The sequence below is a fragment of the Bidens hawaiensis genome, unplaced genomic scaffold, assembly GCF_021521415.1.
Source record: "Bidens hawaiensis isolate Kalapana, Puna unplaced genomic scaffold, B.hawaiensis_p1.1 tig00067244_1, whole genome shotgun sequence".
NCBI lineage: Eukaryota > Viridiplantae > Streptophyta > Magnoliopsida > Asterales > Asteraceae > Bidens > Bidens hawaiensis.
This window is the reverse complement of record NW_027501918.1, coordinates 31343-51905: the sequence shown is the minus strand read 5'-3', so window position 1 is coordinate 51905 and position 20563 is coordinate 31343. Positions and strand designations below refer to the sequence as shown.

The 20563-nt window shown below is 29.8% G+C and overlaps 2 protein-coding genes and 1 pseudogene across 2 annotated transcripts; 2 read left to right on the top strand and 1 right to left on the bottom strand.

The window, feature by feature from the left end:
- Positions 1 to 2416: 2416 nt before the first annotated feature.
- Positions 2417 to 3328, top strand: LOC143604892 (secreted RxLR effector protein 161 pseudogene; annotated as a pseudogene).
- A 9679-nt stretch (positions 3329 to 13007) lies between these two features.
- LOC143604890 (3-hydroxyisobutyryl-CoA hydrolase-like protein 3, mitochondrial) lies at positions 13008 to 15692 on the top strand. The gene is made up of 10 exons (XM_077081226.1): positions 13008 to 13132; positions 13199 to 13300; positions 13368 to 13420; positions 13493 to 13627; positions 13696 to 13792; positions 13874 to 14003; positions 14856 to 15034; positions 15109 to 15233; positions 15316 to 15417; positions 15563 to 15692. The coding sequence occupies exons 1-10, from the start codon at positions 13036 to 13038 to the stop codon at positions 15662 to 15664; spliced, it is 1122 nt and encodes a 373-aa protein (XP_076937341.1). The 5' UTR covers positions 13008 to 13035; the 3' UTR covers positions 15665 to 15692.
- A 502-nt stretch (positions 15693 to 16194) lies between these two features.
- LOC143604891 (nudix hydrolase 20, chloroplastic-like) lies at positions 16195 to 18875 on the bottom strand. Its single transcript, XM_077081227.1, has 9 exons — positions 18657 to 18875; positions 18395 to 18456; positions 18165 to 18351; positions 17994 to 18074; positions 17781 to 17906; positions 17609 to 17688; positions 16624 to 16739; positions 16427 to 16547; positions 16195 to 16314 (listed from the first exon to the last, which is right to left on the bottom strand). The coding sequence occupies exons 1-9, from the start codon at positions 18873 to 18875 to the stop codon at positions 16245 to 16247; spliced, it is 1062 nt and encodes a 353-aa protein (XP_076937342.1). The 3' UTR covers positions 16195 to 16244.
- Between the last annotated feature and the right edge of the window lie 1688 nt (positions 18876 to 20563).

Genomic DNA, 20563 nt, shown 5'->3' with positions numbered 1-20563 from the left:
AGTAATACAACACTCCAGCTACTAGTCCAAATCTGTAATACGATCCCTAAGTTCGTTACTATACAATCACTATTAACATAACTTTAACCGTGTTAACCGGTACATCTGGGGACACAGTTAACCCAGTACTGTACCCGTTATGGGGGCAATGTTAACCCAGAAACACTTCACCGGACTCAGATTGTGATATCGTTTAGAGTTCACTAGTCAGATTTACTATTAGTCATTTTTCCCGTTTTGCGTGCCTAGCACGGTTATCCATTTTTATGTTTCAAAAATGAGTTTGGTCACATACAACCCGAAAATAGTTGTTAATTGATAATTTAACTAAGTTGTGAAATTAGGGCTCGGTTTAGATGTCCCGATTGGCCGCGGGACCCGTTTCCGTCATTATCGTACCGGAAACTGTTAAATAGGTTAAAAACGCTCAAATCATCCAACTTATTTTCGGGTGATTCATTTTTACTTGTTTAACTCAATTATATGAAAATAGTTCATTTTTAGGGTTTTTATACACCAGTCAGCTCGCTTATGCGAACTTCACCGGTTTACGCGTTTTAAGCTTTAAAGGTTTGTTTTAGCACAAATAATTATCCGTTTAGTCTTGGATCTTGAAATTTTGCACAAATCACTTTTTGACAGTGGGGAATTTTATAAAAATATTTCCAGAATTAATTTTATATATTTAACATTTATTTATCTATTTTTAAACACCATTTAAACACTAAATATGTCGTAAATACCAAACGATCTTAGAAAAATCCCAAATTTTTCCTGGATGACCCCTGCCATCTCCATAGTCCCCTGTAATTTTTCCAGAACCAAAATCCCTTTTTAAATGCCATTTTCACTAAAACCGAGCTAGAAAACCCTAGAACTCGTTTAACCGAAAAGCCTACTTAGACTTCTCCAACTGACCTAAAATTTTTGTGTGACTTATAATGTTATAAAAAGCTTATCTAAAATTTTCCAGAATTTTTCATGATATTTAACTATTTTTCACCATTTTTGGCCAAAACCGAGCATTAAATTCACCAAATATTCATCCTTTATCCAAAAATTACCAAAATTTCACAGAACTCATATTTGCATGTGTAGATAATCCCTGTAAAATATAATGACCTAACTCCACACGAAACACAATCTGTCCAAATCACAACCCTTATACAAAAACCGAACTACCTTGAGTTTCTAGCTTCAAACCGCAAGAATCTCGCTTTCTAGCCCTTTCTAGCAACTAGATACAACACCTACAAGCACAATAACACCACACCAAGCAAGTTACACCCACAATCAAGCCATTTCTTTCATGGTTTCGGTTATGCTTTAAAAACAAAGATTTAACCGTAAAAATTCGTTTTTGGTTCGTTTAACTCCTTTCTTGGACCAAGATCCCTTGTATAACCCGTATACATCACTTGATCATGTAAGAATTGGTTTCATCTCGGGTTTTCACCCTTTTTCACTTGGAAACCTCATTTCCTTGCAAGAACACTCAAGAAACGAACTTAAACACGTACATAACAAGATTTTACCTCGGTTTTTCTTGTTAAAAAGCTCGGTTTTTGGTTCTTGATCTTGAAAGAATATGAATATTGTTGAAGTGTGTTGTGAAAAAAGAAAATGAAATGTTGTTTTGGGTGAGGGGGGTCCGATCGGACCTAATGGATGGGTGGGGGGGACCCACAACTTCATTTGTGGCCACATGTTCATATTCCCGTAATCTGGATAATATTTTGGATAATCTGGTTCAGTTCGTTTTTCGGTTAAACGTTTAATTCGGCTTAAAACGAGGCTAAAACGGTCGTTTTTCGGCTTAAAAATGAAATTTATATAAAACCGATTTAAAACTTAAACCATGACATTTATTAACTTAAAACATCATAGTATTAATAATTGTGCATCTTTTTCGGCTTGATTGATCGTCTCTTGCTTGGTTTGTTATTAAAGGTTTTGTTTAACGTACCGACGTATCATTAATTCGAAACCCTTTTCTGTGCTTTAATTCACTTATCCCGAAGCTTTAATACTTCGCAAACATCACTAAATATTATATATTTCGTCTATAATGCAATCCCCGATCGTTCGGGTTTCAATAACCGTTAATCGGTTAATCGTATTTCCAATACGATTTACTGTATAATCGAGTATAATTCGTACTATGAATCATACATACTCGTATAAACGCATCATAATTCACATATTCATTATTAAATAACACATAAATAGTATATACCGGTTAGGGTATACCTGATTTTGCCGGAATTGTTACACTGAAGTACTTGGAATAAGAATTACCCGAGGGAACAATGGAATTGCTATCTTTTAATCTCATTACATTGAGAAAATATTAAATAAATTCAATTGTTTGAATTCCTCTCCAGTTGGAACTCCAATAGATCCAACTGTTAAACTTATGCCGAATCAAGGAAGTCCTATTGCTCAGTTGGATTATGCTAAGGCAATAGGATGTTTGATGTATGCTATGGTCAGTACAAAACCTGATATAGCATATGCAGTGGGAAGGTTGAGCAAGTATACGAGTAATCCAAGCTCACATCACTGGCAAGCAGTGAATAGATTGTTTAAGTACCTGAAAGGAACCATGAACTATGGTTTGTGTTATTCAGGTTCGCCTTCTATTCTACAAGGGTTTTCAGATGCAAGCTGGATTACTAATTTAGAAGATCATTCATCTACTAGTGGATGGGTATTCCTACTAGGTGGAGGTGCAATTTCTTGGGCTTTTAAAAAGCAAACTTGCATTACAAACTCTACAATGGAGTCTGAGTTTGTAGCATTAGCTTCAGCAGGAAAAGAAGCTGAATGGTTAAGAAATTTATTATATGAGATTCCATTATGGCCTAAACCTGTACCACCTATTTCAATAAGGTGTGATAGTGCTGCTACACTGGCTAAGGCATATAGTCAAGTGTATAATGGAAAATCTAGACACTTAGGTGTCAGACATAGCATGGTTAGGGAATTAATCATGAATGGAATAATATCTGTTGAGTTTATTAGATCTCAACAAAACATGGCTGATCATTTAACCAAAGGGTTAGGAAGAGATCTCGTAAATAAATCAGCCATAGGGATGGGTTTGAAGTCCATTTCTTAGTATCTCATGTCAAGATACCCAATTCCCATTTAATACAACGTTAAATGTTGAATTCAATGTGGAAGGCTTGTCATGAAGATATTGGAACACAACATAATCATCCCAAGGTATGTGTTCAGACTGTAAGATAAAGCAGGTTGAGACATGGTTTCTTAATAGTTCTTTGGTAAATTGCATTTACAGGTGCAAGATGAGAATTACCTATAAGAGTATGAAGTTTAGCTGCTTCAAGAAGCTTAGACTTGGCTTTGATATACTACTTTGAAGGATGGGACATAGGCTAGTAAAACAATATGTCAAGTTAGAACCACAGAATTGTGAACTTATGTGTGTATTACCTTCAAGTATTCAAATGAATAGAACAGGTTCAATCATTGCGACACCTTGATATTCGAATATTTGGATCGTGTAATATACTAATGTGAAATTCAATCCGTAGGACATTTCATTTATGCATAAGTTTGATTATGGTGAAGTTTGTTTATGTTGATCATGGATATTACTAAAATGGGGGAGGAATGTTGGAATTTTAGTAATATGGCTTATACATATTCTTGTTAATATATATAGATAAAACCTATTAGTTAAGTTTATGCTAATAATTAAACATGGAATAAACTCAAGGGGTGTAAAGTGAAACTATTATTATGATCGACGGTTTTTGGGATATATATGCAATTTATATAGAAACCAAAATATACAAGGAAATATTCAGACGACAAAGGATTTGTGAAGCACTGGTTCTTCATCATTAATCAATTCAGGTTCTTGTTTCAATTTCTTGATCTTATCCGATTAAATCAATTGTAAGTGCACAAATGGTTTAATCTGAAAAAGTAATCGATTTCAAGAACATCCTAGTTATTTAATTTCAATTTCAAGTTCATTATCAAATTAGGGTTTGATGACTTAGTATAATTTTCCCTTTAGTTTCAACAGAACAGACGCTGAAGGATGAAGAAGTTTAGGCTGAGGTGGAGGTTGCAATGCGTGTGTTGTTTGGTGTATGAAAGGAATAATTGGTAAGTAGAGTTGTTTAGGAGGTGAAATGACTTGTTTGCCCCGTCTCTAAATCTTAATAATCTAACTATACTATTAAAGCAATAGGCTTTATGTCAAAATCCTCCCTTCCTATTGGTTGTTCATTAGAGTTTCCATGTATATCAATAGCTTCTCCATTTTTCATCTTAATAAAATAAATCAATAATATAATTAAATTAGATACAATAAATGTCTTCAATTATTCTTTTTAATATTTAATTTAATAATTTGACTTCGGCTAATTATATTTATTTATGGGAATTTATGCACAATTAATTATATTTTCAAAATTATCATTAGTAAATTAGTTTAACATCTCTCTGAAATTAGTTTATTACCCGGAAAAAAACAGTAATGTGATATTAACAAATAATTTTTAATGTATTTTAGATCATAGATACTTTTATATTTTTTTGATATTTCATCAATATTATTCAATATACATATATTACGGATTTAAGTTTATAATAATTGGTTTTGATATTAGATTGAGTCAAGATTAACTGATTGAGTCACACAAATATAACATTTTACTTATAACTATTAAGCAAACATTTTAGGAATAAAATAGTAAGAACCATCCACAAATCTCAATATCTTCATATATATGGTTCTGAAAATTAAAATTTAAAACCTTTTAACAACCTAACAAAAGTACATTTTTAATTATGGAATTTGTATGTTCTAATTAATTATTAATTATTATTTGATTAAGTATTTGACTAACCATCCATAAGGCTTACTATAAATATGGATTTTGACCCATTTATTTATTCTAAATTTAGCAGTTAATCATCTAAATATATTAGGTTGATTTTAAATTTAAATTTTGTTGATATATGTATTATAAAATTTAATTGATGTAATTGATATATGTTTTTTATATATTCATATAGATTTAGCATTTGAGAAATTTAATTTTGACCCATTTGAGTATAAATTCTACGTTGATTCCGATTTATGTAAATTTTGAATTAATCACCCTTTTGATTAAGGAATTATTTATTTACGAAAATTGTATTTTTTTAATTAAATGTTGTATATTATTTGAATAATGATTTGAATATTTGATTAAGCATCCTTAATGTGTGCTTTAAGTGTTTACTATAAATACCGATGTTGACCCATTGAATGCTTCTAAATTAAATAAATATTGATTTAAATATATGGTTTTGATTTGACTTTTAAATATTCAAATTCTAATTCAATTTTTTCTAATTGATAATTACAGTTCAATTCAATTTAAAATCTTTTAATGTTAATAACTCAAAACCATAATAGTAACTTATTTTTCCACACCTTATATGAAGTTTTGAATTATTTAAATGTTGATTTAATTATATTATTTTCAATAATTTTATAATTTTCAATCAGGGGATTAAGTATATAAATATATACCGTAATTTTATATTTTAGATATAACCTATTTGATGAATCATTATATTTGATGGCTTTGAAATACATAATTTTATTTATTGTAAATACATAAATTTAATTTATATTTCTACATTAGTACGTTTAATTCCTTATTTAAGTATAGTCTATATTTAAATATAGTATAGATTTATTTTATGAACATTACATTAAGGTTTTTCATCCTTATTCCCTAATTTATGAACATTAAATTCAAATTTTAAAAATTCATTAATCCTAATTCCCTAATTTCGTCCTTTTTTTAAGTTAACTGAGTTTTCCTAATTTATTCTTTCTAATTACAATACGAAATTCGTGTATAAATACTTAACATCCATACGCTCATTCTTACACTATCAAAACTTCTTTAGAAAAAACGATTATCTTTCTTTTTAAGGTTTTTTATTTTTGTTGTTTTTATATCCTCCCATTTTGTGATGTATTTTTTGGCTTAAAAATCTTATTGTTCAAAAATGAACTTTTTGTTTATTTTTTAACCACTAGGAAAATGGAGCCAAAAGACATCACCATGTTGAACCAATTCCGGTAAGGGAAATTAATTATTTTCCGGTAAGGTTTTATTTGATACTTTAATGGTCGATTCTCATATTATTCATTATTTCATTAACAATTCCTTTTCTTTTCCCTTTTTTTGTTTGTATTGATTTTAATTATTATATAATTTTCTTATTATCTTTTAAGGTTTTATATCAAAATCAAAGATTTAATGGAGATGCTGAACTATTACGGGTTTCCGGTAAGGTACTATGGAAAATACTATACTTCTCGATTCTCATATTATTCGTTATTTCATTGTTCATTCATTTCTTTGTCATTTCAATTATTGGTTTTATTATTTTTATTATTTCCGTTACATCCATTTGGAATTAAATTATTTTTGTTATTGTTAATTATTCAAGTTAAAGTCATTGCAATATCAATTTTTCCGGCTATTGGTAATTATTCCGGCTATACATTATAAAAACAATTTTACATTTGTTCACATAATTCAAATATTCCATAATTGGTAATTTTTACTATTATTTTACATTAATTGTTATTGTATTTAATTATGATTATTCCGGTTAATAACCAAAGTTCCGTTTAGTTAGAATAATATATTATTTAACATTTATTTAATTTTATCATTTTAGCTTATGGCTCCCAACTATAAATGCTAATGTCATGGATGGAATATTTGTTGTAAAAATGTCTTACTTTTTGTACAAGATTAGATGTATATATTTTTATTATTCATGTATTTTTGTATTTTTCACAATTCATGTAATTTAATTGATTTTTATATAATTAATCTTATATTGTTGTTGGTCAAAGTGTATTTAATAAATTTCCATGATTTTGAATCATTTTCAAAATCGTTTTAATATATTTCTCTGGTTATCATTATTGGTCAAATTCTATTTAATACGTTTCCATATTTTTAATTTAAATTTAATATCATAGGCAGTTAAATCAACAATGTCAACGAAATTTAACAAATTTGTATACTTTCCAATATTATCAAACTTTATATTTTAAAATAATACACATTTATGTGCTTATGTTTTTATTTAATACCCACTATTTTTTATTTATATTGATAACCTATTTAATAGTAATTTTATAAACAGATTTTCACTATTGTTTTTGGAAAGTTTTAATGTATTGATACTATTCATATCATTAACGTTTTCAATTTTAATATTTGACAATTTTCTAATTAATCTAAAATTATTTGGTGACGAGTGGGTTGATTATGTTTGTTTTGGTCATTACGAATGTATTTTAGTTATGTATTCTATTATTTTTTATTTTATATAGCTTAGACAATTCATGTAAATTAATTCATTTTTATATGAATAACAATCTTTATTTTTTACGTCTTAAATTTTTGAATCCTATCTTGAAAGTCTTAATAATTAGTTATTGAACTTCTAAAAAAATGGAACGTTTTTTTTTATAATAATATTTACAATTATTTATATATGTTTTTAAAATTCAACATTTACCTCTATTGCAACAATCTTTTTAGTTTTTAGTAATATTCAATCTAAACAAAATTTTCATCTTTGATATTTAAACAAATTTTAATTAACATAAAGGACAAATTTAATTTATACTGGAAATTTTAAATAATTTACTTTTGATTATAGTTGAAAGTTAATAAGTTTTGTATTAAAAACGCATCAATATTATTTGACCAAATTAATATGTGGTGTATTACCTATTTCAAATTTATATTTAAAAAATCTTAGATATTTACTATAATTTCCTATTTATTTTAAAATATTCATCATCTTTAATTTTAATCATACATTCCAATTATTTATACATTAATTTATTTATATTTGTAAGAACCGAATTTGACCATTTTTTTTTTAATTTTAATATTCTCCAATCTCAATAAACTTTACATCTTTTATATTTGACCATTATTTAATTAGGCATATCAAGAATTACCAATTCATTTAAATTATTCCGGCCAAATTAAAAACTAAACTAATAAACTAAATAGAAAATAAAAAAGTTTTCATTTTTATATTAGACCAATTTTTAATTAGGCATAAATGTTAAGATTAATGTATAAAATTAAACAAAGAATTATCTAATGAATTTATTGTTAAATAAAGTAAGGAAGCTAAAGTCTTGAAAATAATTTTGTGATAATTAAAAAAATTAATATTATATTGTTTAGTTAGTAAACTTATGAAAAAATGAAAAGTTTTTTATGATAATATTTACATTTTTTTATTTCTGTTTTTAAAATCCGAAATTGACCACTCTTGCAACAATCTTTTGAAGGTTTTAATAGTCTTCAATATCAACAAATTTTTCTTCTTTTATATTTGACCAGTTTTTTATTAGCATAAATGACAAATTTAATGCATACTGAAAATTTAAATAATTTGTTTTTGATTATACTCGAAAGTTAATAAATTTTGTATTATATACACATTAATTTATTTGACCAATTTAATATGTTGTTTATTACTTATTTCAAATTTGTATTTAAAAAATCTTAGATATTCATTATAATTACTTATTTATGCTTAAAATATTCATCATCTTTAATTTTAATGATACATTCCAATCATTTACACATTTATTTATTTCTGTGATTGAGAACCGAATATTGACCACTCTTTTGTAGTTTTAATAGTCTTCAATCTCAATAAATTTTCCATCTTTTATGTTTGAACAATTTTTAATTAGGCATAAATGTCACGAATTTCCAATTTTTCTAAATTATACCGGATAAATTAAAAAAAATAAACTAATAAACTAAATAAATAATAAAAATTTCCATCTTTTATAGTTGACCAATTTTTAATTAGGCATAAATGTCAAGATTAATGTATAAAACTGAAAAAAATAATTAGCTAATGAAATTTATTGTTAAATAAGGTAATGATGCTAAAGTGTTAACAATAATTTCGTGATAATTAAAAAAATTAATACTATATTGTTTAGTTACTGGATTTTCAAGAAAAATGAAAAAACTTTTATAATAATATTTACATTTATTTATTTCTGTTTTTACAAAACCGAAGTTGACTTTTTTGCAACAATCTTTTGTAGTTTTTAATAATATTCAATGCCATCGAACTTTCCATCATTTATATTTGACAAATTTTTAATTATTATAAATGACAAATTTAATGTATACTGGAAGTTTAAATGATTTACTTTTGATTCTACTAGAAAGTTAATATGTTTTGAATTAAATACGTATTAATTTATTTGACCAATTTAATATGTTTTTTTATTACTTATTTCAATTTTATATTTAAAAAAGCTTAGAAATTAATTATAATTGCTTATTTATGCTAAATAACCATCATCTTTAATTTTAATGATACTTTTCAATCATTTATACATTTATTTATTTCTGTTTTTAATAATCGAATTTGACAATTCTTTTGTAGTTTTTAATAGTTACCAATCTCAAACAAAGTTTTCATCTTTTATATTTGAACAATTTTTAATTACGCGTAAATGCCAAGATTAATGTATACAATTGAAAAAAGAATTATATAATAAAATTGATTTTAAATAAAGTACTGATATTAAAGAGTATGAAACATAATTTACTGCAGTCACTTTAATAAAAGTTTAATTAGGGAATGACTTCTATGCAATAAAATTAAAATTAACCAATTAATTTTAATTATCTCTATATTATTTTAATTATATTTAATTAGTGAAATTAGTAGAATAAAATTTATTTCTTCGATAAATATACATTCGATAAATTATACCTTTATTGCTTCTATATTAATTTATTTATACTTAATTAGTGAAAGGTCTTTGAATACCTTTATTTATTTATTAATGTTGAAATGAAACTCATAATAACTTAAGACTTTAGTTGTATATTTAACCAGTTTACTATGGTTAATTTTTTTTTAGATTGTGAAGAAAAATGACTTTTTTTGTGAAATGTCGAAGAAGTTGATGGTGGGCTAATATGATTATAAAATGTCCATGTCTTCGTTTGGTTTTTTAATTTAGGTTTATGGTAAGTTTGTGTAAGTATTAACTTTTTATATACACAATCTAAATGTTTAATATTTTGGTTACAAACTTATGTTAATATTTGTGTTGGTTTAATATGTTAGTTATGAAATTTTTTGGTTGTCTATATTTATATGGTTGTTTATATGTTTTCAACCCACGTGTAACATGGGCTACTATTCTAGAAATATTTGATGGGTTAAATACTTTTAGATAAATGAATTTTTGATCATCTATGTCTTCCTATCCAGTAGTGTAAGTTGTGTTATTATTGTTTCCTTTGTAATATTTCTAATTTCCATGTCTTTAATATATTTATGAACATCAAATATAAATAACCTACAATTGTCACTAAAGTTAATAGTATTTGGTTTTCCGGTTTTTTAGTTTTTCTGATTTGTGTATTAAAATCCTTCATTAAGTCAACAAAATTGAAACATCATGCTCTATAAAATTATGTTTTTATATTTATGTTATTTATCCTTTTCATATGCAAAACATATTATATTCTATTATGGATGTCTTCAAAATTAAATAAAATGTAATTTGAAGTCAATTAACGTCTTCCAATAAGAGAAGTAATTCAAACGGTTAGTCATTTTAATATTTTTAGTTACCCTTTAAATGTTTTTTAAGAATGCATTTTTGGTAAACGTGCATCTTTAACGCCAAAAGAACTACTTACTAGCATTTTAAAAGGTAACATTTTATTTTAAACTCGTTAATAAACTATATTGTATTAAAATATAAATTTTATTAACTAAAATACAGTAAATAAGTATTAATATGTTATTAACTAAAAATCACTTGTCACAGAAAATTATAAATGATTTTTAATATATCTATTATGAACTACATTATACCTTTTTGATAAAAATTTTTTTAATAACATTGAATGTATGTTTACACATTTTTTTTCTATTTTCTTTTTTAGAAATGATATGAAACATAATTTTCAGTTATCCAATACTATTTTATTTTCTTAAAACCAATTAAAATATGTATATACGAATCAATTTATGTTAATTAGAGGCGCAAATATATTTATCCATTATTTTTTACTTATATTTGGTTTACTCAATTTATATTGTTTCCATACTTAACAACAAAATTCACAAATATAGATGTGGTCTATATAAAAATCAGTTTTTTGGTTAAGTAAGATCATACCAATTATTATTTTATATTTTAGTTTGAACTAAAATTTTCATAAACACATTATACTAAATAAAATCAAAAAGACCAAAATTATTTTGACTAATAGATTGGTTTTAAAAGTCGGTGTGTCAATAATGTTACTAAGGAATGTGAATCAGAAGAACGGTTTGTGTAATGGAACTAGATTGCAAGTAATTAGTTTGGGTAGGCGTTTTGTTGAAGTAAAAGTGATTTCAGATACTAATACTGGTTATCGCACTTATATAATTCGTTGTGGTCTAATACCTTCAGATAAGAAACTTTCGTTCAAATTGAAGAGAATGTAGTTTTTTTTCCAATTGTAGTATGTTTTGCAATGACTATTAACAAAAGTCAAGGTTAATATCTAGCAAAAACAAGATGGAGAAGATGTTCATGGCCAAGTGCATGCTTTACAGGAGGAAAATAAATATATTGGTTGCATATGGACAAGATTCAGGGAAAGTCTATTAAACTCATTTCCAAAGAATACTGTAAAAAGAAAGCTATGTTTCTATAATATATTAAACTATTCTCTAGCCAAGGTCATTGTGCAATTTGATTTTATATTATCAATATATCATATGTTGGAAACACTTGTCTTCGTGGATATAAAGATTATTAATATAGATCAATAACTAAAACCAATAATTTAAGATTTATACATACTGTTGGGCTCAATGAGAACTACTAAATATTTACGAACCACTAAAAATTATTTAGTTCACCTTTTGTATGTATTAAAAGATTAATACATTATTAGTATCTTACTAATGGAAAATAAAATGCGTCACTATATCAAATGGTTGTCACATCCGGACTGTTATTAGCAGCCACATGGATATGTAGTTAGACATGCCAAAATGTATTGTTGTGCAAGTTCTTGTCATGATTTAGAACATGCTTGAGCAAATATGGGTTATTAGCATCTTGAGTTCAAGTCATAACAAGTTCAAGTCAAGATTAGAGTGTATACAAGTTATGGCTCTATGAATCGTTAACAAGTCATATAAGCCAATTGATGTTTCTAAGTGTTTAGTTATTAGCTATCAAAAAAACCAATTTATTCCTTTTTATATTAATCTTTGACAACACCGAAATACTACAAATTAAAGTATAAACCTTGTATACAAGGAAGTATTTACGGAGTTGTAAATACTAAATTTATGATACTTTTGTTAAATAAATAGTTAAATTGTATAGATTTTTGTTCGTGTTTATTTTAAATTACACTTCAAGTAGTTCTTCCTATATCTTGTCAAAGTGAAACATACTTAAACTAAAAAAAAAAAAACACGAGGCTCACAGTTGGATGTCAATCCTTACATGTTGTAGAGATAAAATAATTTGCGAATTAACTATTGGATATAGGTGAAGGGAATGTTGGGGGGTCCAAATGACGACGAATGAATGTACAAATTCCCGATGATATTTTAATTAACAATTCATTATATCCAGTATATGATTTAATAGACTTTGTATATCCTTTGATTTTAGACAAGTTCAATGAACTTACTTTCAAGAACGGACAATATTGTCGATTAAATTATATATGTTTATTAGACGATTTCTGTATTGCGGTCAATAACCTAGTTGGTAAATAAAATGGAAGTTGCCGGTTGGCCTCAAACTGCATCACATTGTTGGACTGTTTGTTTGTTTGTTGACCCGAAGGAATTCCGATGAGGGTTTCTCAGCTTCTGATGAAATCACGTATTTCTGTTTCCCTTTTTCTCCACAACTCCAATCGCTGTAGGAATTTGAGTGCCATGGCCACTTCCGACTTTGTCAAGGGGAATGTTTTTCCCAACGGTGTCGCCGTTTTGACTCTTGATCGCCCGAAAGCACTCAACGCCATGAATCTTGGTTGGTTGGTTACATTTTCTTTCTTTCTTTCTTTCTTTTTTACCCTGAACATTCTACTATTTGCAGATATGGATTTGAAATACAAAACATTTCTTGACCAATGGGAAGCAGATCCAAACGTCAAATGTGTTCTCGTTGAGGGAAGCTCGCCACGTGGCTTCTCAGCGGGTAACAAATACCAAATCAACTGCTTTTAACCAGGCTCTTACTTTACTATTTATTATTCTACCTGCAGGAGGTGATGTGAAGCTGATTTCAACCATCAAACAACTATCAGACCTCATTCAGGTTTGTTTTGTTTAACACTTACCACTGTTCTTCGATATCCAAACATTTCTTGTTGAACGTTAATCTTTACAGGTGTTCACAGCTGAATACTCTCTTATATGCAAAATCTTTGCATACAAGAAGCCCTACATAAGCTTCATGGATGGCATAACTATGGGGTTCGGGATCGGTCTTTCTGGTCATGGCAGATATAGAGTCATAACAGAGGTAAACCAGACAACAATCTTAGCTGTGGCAGTTATGTAAATATCTAACCGCCTGCTGTATTTTACCAGAGGACAGTTCTTGCAATGCCTGAAAATGGAATTGGTTTGTTTCCAGATGTCGGGTTTGCTTATATAGCAGCACAAGGTCCCGGAGAAGGATCAGTTGGTATGTATGTATCTATGTAGTTTTAAATTTAATGGTTACTGTAAAACGTGTTTCAACAAAGTTAGTTACATATTTCTGCAGGTGCTTATCTTGGTATGACTGGAAATAGGGTGTCGACACCAGCTGATGCACTGTATGTAGGTCTTGGGACCCACTTTCTTCCGTCTGGAAATTTGAGCTTGCTTAAGGGGGATCTTTTGTCGGCCACCTTGTACGTTTGTTATATGATTTTTTAACGGTATCGATATATGATTTTACATGTGTTTATCTTTGACCTAGGGGTGTCATTGTGAAATGTTTGACCACTTCTAACTTTTCATTTGTGTCAAAAACATCAACCCTAACCCGCACACACACTTAAAACTGTGTAGCCTGAACACCACCCATGTAACCCATTTAACTAAACGTGGGTAATAATCAAGTTGTAAACATGTTTCAATTGATGGATTGTAACAAAAAATGGGTTGATAAACGGATTACTGGATTGATTTGTTTAACTAAACAGGTTGGCAGGTTGACCAGTTTAACTAAACGGTTTAAACATGTCAACTCACTCGCGGCTCACTTAATTAAACAGGTCAACGCAAACATGAACTGTTTAAATCTTTTATCTAAACGTGTTAAACGGGTTGGTAAGTAATAATCAAGTTGTAAACGTGTTAATCTGGTTGGTGGGCTTTTTAAAAGGTGGGTTAAGAGGGTTAGTTGGTTGATTAGTGTTAACTAAACAAGTTGACGGGTTGACCTGTTTAACTAAATGGGTTAAACAGGTCAGTCAAAACACGGCCCATTTAATTAAACATGTCAACCCGAAGAAGGCCCCCTTTTCTAAACGGGTCATAATAACAGGTTAGTGGGTCGATCTGTTTAACTAAACAGGTTGATGGTGTTTAACACACGGGTTAAACATGTCAACTCAAACATGACCCACCCTTTTTAATTAAACAGGTCAACCCGAACACGACCCGTTTTTTGAACAGGTTAGATATGCCAACCCAAAACATGATTGCTTTCATGTTGGGTCGGAAATTGCCACCCCTAAATTTTGAACACATGTATACAGTTCAGAGGATCCACATGTTGAAGTGCAAGAAATATTGGCAAAGCATAATAACAACGTTGATTCAGAACCGCGATTAAAGTTGCTTTTACCGCAAATAAGTTCGACATTTGGAGGAAATAAATCTGTTAAAGAAATAATGGAAGAGCTAGAAAAGAATCAGAAAAGTGATGATCCTAAAGGTAAGGTTTAGTTATGCTGCTGACTAATCATCTAATTTCTTGCATCAACATTTGATCCTTGTTATGATGAGCAGTTGCAGAGTGGGCAAAGGACGCGGTTTCAGGGCTTAAAAAAGGCGCCCCCTTTTCTCTTTGTTTAACACAAATGCATTTCTCTCGAGTCGCATCTGCATTGGGTACCAAGGAGGAGTTATCAACGGTTAGTTTTCGTACTCTTTCATGCAATATTTTAAGGTTATGTTACAAAACACTAAAGCTTGTTATTTTATGTTATTGTATAGTTAAACGGTGTTATGAAAACCGAGTACCGCATTGCATTAAGGACTACACGTCGAAGTGATTTTGCCGAAGGGGTACGAGCAGTGTTGGTGGATAAAGATCAGGTCAGCTGCTGTTGCATGATTAACTTGCTAATGTTATTTAGCCAATATAAATACTAAAATTAGTCAAAGTTTCAAACCTCTAACATACTTTTCATCGTGTTTTTGTTTCGATTAATTTTATATTTTGCTCATGAATTTTACACAGAACCCCAAGTGGAATCCATCAAGTTTAGATGAAGTTAACTTAAGTGAAGTGGAAGCAGTTTTTCGACCATTGGAGCCAGAGGCGGATGAACTGGCTGTTTGAGTTGTTTATTTGCCTTTTTAACAAGTAGACAGAGTTGGTTTCAACACTAGGGATTCGACAATATATAATGTCTCACTGTTGATAGTTTCTTTAAAGTGTTCAAATTTGTATCTATAATTCTGTTATCAAACTATCAAAGCCCAATAAATCGACAACTTTAGCCATTATCAATCAAATAAATAAGATTGAAGTTTTAAAGGTGTAAGCAAGTCGAGCTGCTTGTTGAAATATGATCGTTAAAAGCTTGAACTGAGAGTGTTACATGTATATCATTGAACATGACTAGGCTCGTGAGTTCAAACAAACATATTATATAGATAAATATAATACGTTATATTTAACATAATTATTGGGTAGTTGCATAATAATAAGGCCGTTATTAAAATTAAGTAAACAACAATTAATTTGAACTCCCTTGAAAATACTAATATTAGCTCATATATGTAAGAGATTGACAGATTATGGTCACTGCATCTAAAACACATTCATGTATCATTATTATTTATTTATTTATTTATTAATAATAGCAAAACTATAGAACAGGAGATTTTGTGGCCTTCAGGAAGCAAGGTTGATACAGTTAGGAACAATCTCCACTTTTCAAGCTTTGTAACAACTTCAAGTACCCATCATCTTCAGGCTTCAGGTACCTGCATAACAAAATAGATACTTCAGTTACATCTTCCATCCATATTTCACCACATACATTATAAAATGTTAATAAAAAAAACTGATGATTTTGAAAAAAATGACGATGCCTACCCATGTCGGAACATGAAATCAATGATGACAAGATTGCAATTTGCTTTGAAGAACTCTGTGTTTCGAATGACCTCACGCACGAGTGTCACCGGGAGTAACTTAAAGCTCCCCACTTCTCCATCTACAGTTCACACAACAATTGTTTTACAATAGTAATAAAAGAAAGCTTTAAGGCAACAAATAGTCGCCCGCATTACCCTGATTGTTGGGAACAAAACTTTCTGGAAGCTTCAAATCGTAACAAAACAACACATCTCTCTTAAATCTGTACCCATCAATGTCCATGTATGCCACAACACCAACGGGGATCGCTCTGTAAACACATGTTTAACGCCAATTAGTCTTGCAAACAAGTTTAGTTTCAACCCATTTCTTATAACGGGGCAATTTCGACTGTGTTTTATATTAAACGGGTTAGATGGGTTTAATCTAAGAAACTAGTTAAAAGGGATATATTGAACGGGTTGAAAGTCGTCTAAAGTCTATTTATATTGCATACAACCTTCTTTAAACTGTTTTTTTTTCCCAAAAAGTCATCTAGCATTCTTTATTTTACAAAAATGAAATTAAAGATGGAAAAAAGTGTTAGAGATCAACCCATTTTAACGCAAAGCTATTCAAAAAGCTCGCGACTCGCTCAGAATCAGCTCGTTAGTAAACGAATTGAACCTGAGCAAAGGGAAGCTCAACTTGTTGGTTCGCTCGTTAGGCACATTTAGCTGGCTCATCGGCTTGTATAAAATAAAGCCCAAACTTTAATATATAAAATTTATAACCCAGAATCATAAACCAAATTTTAATATCTAAAAATTAAAAATTTTGTAGCTTATTAATGACGCATTATGCGTATGTTAAAAATAATTCTTTCTTTTATACACGCATCAATACATGTAAACGTAATACTTATTTAAAACACAAAAACGAGCTGGCTCTAAAGCCATGAGCCGGATCGAGATTTTCAAGAGCCGAGCTTGAGCTCAACATTTCAGCTCGTTAAAATAAACAAGCAATCTCAGCTCAGCTCCAATCGACTAGGGTTGTAAACGAGCCAAGCTGAGCCAGGTTAGCTCGTTTACAACCCTAGCCACCTCTATTATCGCAAACCCGTGATTCTTTATAAACAATTTCAGTCTTTCAATTATATGCTCTAAAGAAATAATACATCGATAACTTAAAAACTACCTGCTAGAAATGGATCTTGGTATTCCTGCTTCTTCCTCACATTCCTTCACAACATTCTCAGCACACGACATACCGTGCGGCTGTATTATCATAAAAGAATATCAGAAAACGTTTTCGAATTTCAAGACTTAATAAATTAACACATTTAAGAACATATAACCTAAAATCCCACCAGTCCTCCAGCAACAAGATGGTCAAGCATGCCCGGGTACGTTGCTTTTGTGTCACTTCTTTTCCCGATCCATAAATACTTTTCATCGTCTTTTTCCACATACCCATTCATATGAATTCCATAAGCCTAGAAGAAATATATGACATACCTCAGTTAATATAAGTATTATCTTTAATATCTATTTTGTAAGACACTAAAAAAGACATGACAGACCTTTATCCCAAAATAAGGTGCTGCAGCGCGTTCCAGTGAGAAATATACTCTTCCTCCATATGATGAGGTCACAGGGTACAGCTGCAACCAATAAGCAGTAATCTAAGATAAGATGACCTTGCAAACTTTGTTTAAAAATGATAATTACCAGAATCATAGATTTTAAAGTACATCATTCCGTATACCTGGAAATACGTCTTCACCCAAGAACTTTACTACATTTCCAAGGGCTTCGGTTCTAGACTCGGGTGATTTTAGTGCAGATTGAAGTGTGACAAGACCCGTTTGATTGCCATTTATATTATCTTTCAAGATAGTGAAAACATCATTAAACTTTCTTAAATGGTCCACAAAACTGCAAAAAGTTTAGTTAGAATGTAATGCCGTATTCTGTTTAGTTTTTTTGTACATAGCCAAGAATTTGGTCCTCGATGACAAATGGGATGAAATCAGAACGATTTTCCTGCGATAAACTAGATCAGTATACAGTAAGACTCACTCGGGTGGTTAGTTCATTAAAAAAATTCCTTTCTTTATTATTATTATTGTTATTATTCTCTGCGGGGTAGAGTATTCGGGGTTTTGGTTTATCCATCTCTACAGATTATGTTGAAATGAATGAATGCTTAATAAAAAGTGAAGGTTGCAATGAGTATGATGAACCTGGCGGCGTTTGATCTTGTGGAAGAATCCACTGAGATTAGATGAGGCGTTTGGTGATTGAGATACTTGAAAGACATCGTCCCAAGTGCTAATAGAAAGTGATGTGATTTTGAAGAAAATGTTTGGAATGATAATATTGTGGCGGCAGTGAATAGATGATGATGATGATCGGATAATGTTTCTGACGCCGGAATAGGATGACAAGTCAACTGACCACATGTTTACACGCCGGAAAAACCTTCAACACTCCCAAATATTCCACTTTGGTTACCACACAAATTATTATTATTTTCTTTATCAAGAGTATACGGAGTAAATAAAAAAAATTAAATATACTATCGATCAGTAAATAGAATGAAATCACATTATCAATCTATTACATTTTGAACTAGCCATCCCTTTGACTCCGTGTGGCGCTCGTAAGCCAGTCAATCGAGCCAACAAACTCAAGCGTTATAACACAAATCAAGCATATCGATCTTCAAATGTTTGATCCGTGACATAGGAGACAAAAGTTTAGTTACTCTATACCCCCCAACCCCACACACACCTTTTCCCTTCTTTTATTTACTTATATTTTATATTCATATTACTTTTAACATAAAACAATGATGTATGTCCTTTTATATTTTAATCTTTTAAAACAACGTATTCTCGGTTACGGCCACCACCGTTAACATATTCTCACATAAATCCTTACTATTTGAAATATATAAAGTATAGAATAAAAACTCACTTCAGTTGTGAAAACCCTGAAAACTCAATTTATGTGGTTAAAAATGCATCCACATATATATATATGTGTATTATTTAATCCCATTATATTAAAGAAGGTTATTATGGTAATTTCACATTCTTTCTTTCTTTATTATGGTCATCCACAGTCACCACCAGATTCTTTCTTTCTCTCTTTTCAAAACCCAAAACCCTTAACAACAAATCTCAACATCTCTCTACCAAGATCAAGTTCCGGCCCCACTACAACATCATCCAACGCCGCCGCACACCACCAGATCTGCAATTTCTCTCTAACAAGATCAAGATCGGCCCCTCTACAACACCATCCACCGCGCGCCAGACACCACCGCTTGCAGCCGCCATACCACCGGATCTACAATTTTTCTTTACCAAGATCAAGATCTGGCACCTCTACAACACCATCCACCGCCGCCGCACACCACCACTTAACGGATCTGTCTCCGGTTGACGGATTTTGTCTCCGGTGAGTTTGTTCTCTACCACATATCTGAACAACCCATAACTCCCCTCTCTCTCCTAAGAGGAGTTTGTTTTTTTGTTGGGTTTAAATGAGATCTAAGATCTAAGATTTAAATGATAGTTATTCCTAAGATGAGTTTGGTTTTTTTGTCATCATCTTCTTTGTATATGGATTTTTTTAATATGTTGTTTATTGATTATGGAGTCTTTGATGCTTTATTTTAATGATAAACTATGAGTTTGTTTTTGTTTTTTTTGTCATCATCTTCTTGGTATATGGGTTTTTTTTTTAATATGTTGTTTATTGATTATGGAGTCTTTAATGCTTTATTTTAATGATAAAGTATAAGTTTGTTATGTTGTGAGTCTTGAGATTTAAATGAGATCTAAGATATCATAAATGGATCGTTTATTATTGACAAAAATTTATATACGTATAATGATGTGTAATTGATATACGATGAACAAGATCTCATATGCAAGTTTTGGTTTTTAGATCTCCGGGCTTGAGGTGGCGGTTATTGGATCTCTGGGCTTATAGAATATATAGGTTCAAGTTTAAAAAAAAAAGGCAACACCCAACAGTTTATTATTTAGATTTTGTGGAACATTTATTTCTAGTCATTTTCTGATCTAAGTATGTGAAATCTGATGTTTATAAAACCTTAATTCGATCGTATGTTTTTAAC

Bases quoted from the DNA above. Each gene is read 5' to 3' on its own strand.
- LOC143604890 (XM_077081226.1), top strand. From the start codon at position 13,036: ATGGCCACTTCCGACTTTGTCAAGGGGAATGTTTTTCCCAACGGTGTC. The intron at 14,004-14,855 runs GTACGTTTGTTA...ACATGTATACAG, and splicing joins GATCTTTTGTCGGCCACCTT to TTCAGAGGATCCACATGTTG. The intron at 15,234-15,315 runs GTTAGTTTTCGT...GTTATTGTATAG, and splicing joins CCAAGGAGGAGTTATCAACG to TTAAACGGTGTTATGAAAAC.
- LOC143604891 (XM_077081227.1), bottom strand. From the start codon at position 18,875: ATGTGGTCAGTTGACTTGTCATCCTATTCCGGCGTCAGAAACATTATC. The intron at 18,075-18,164 runs GTACTTTAAAAT...TATTGGTTGCAG, and splicing joins TTCCAGGTATACGGAATGAT to CTGTACCCTGTGACCTCATC. The intron at 17,907-17,993 runs GTCTGTCATGTC...TATTTCTTCTAG, and splicing joins CACCTTATTTTGGGATAAAG to GCTTATGGAATTCATATGAA.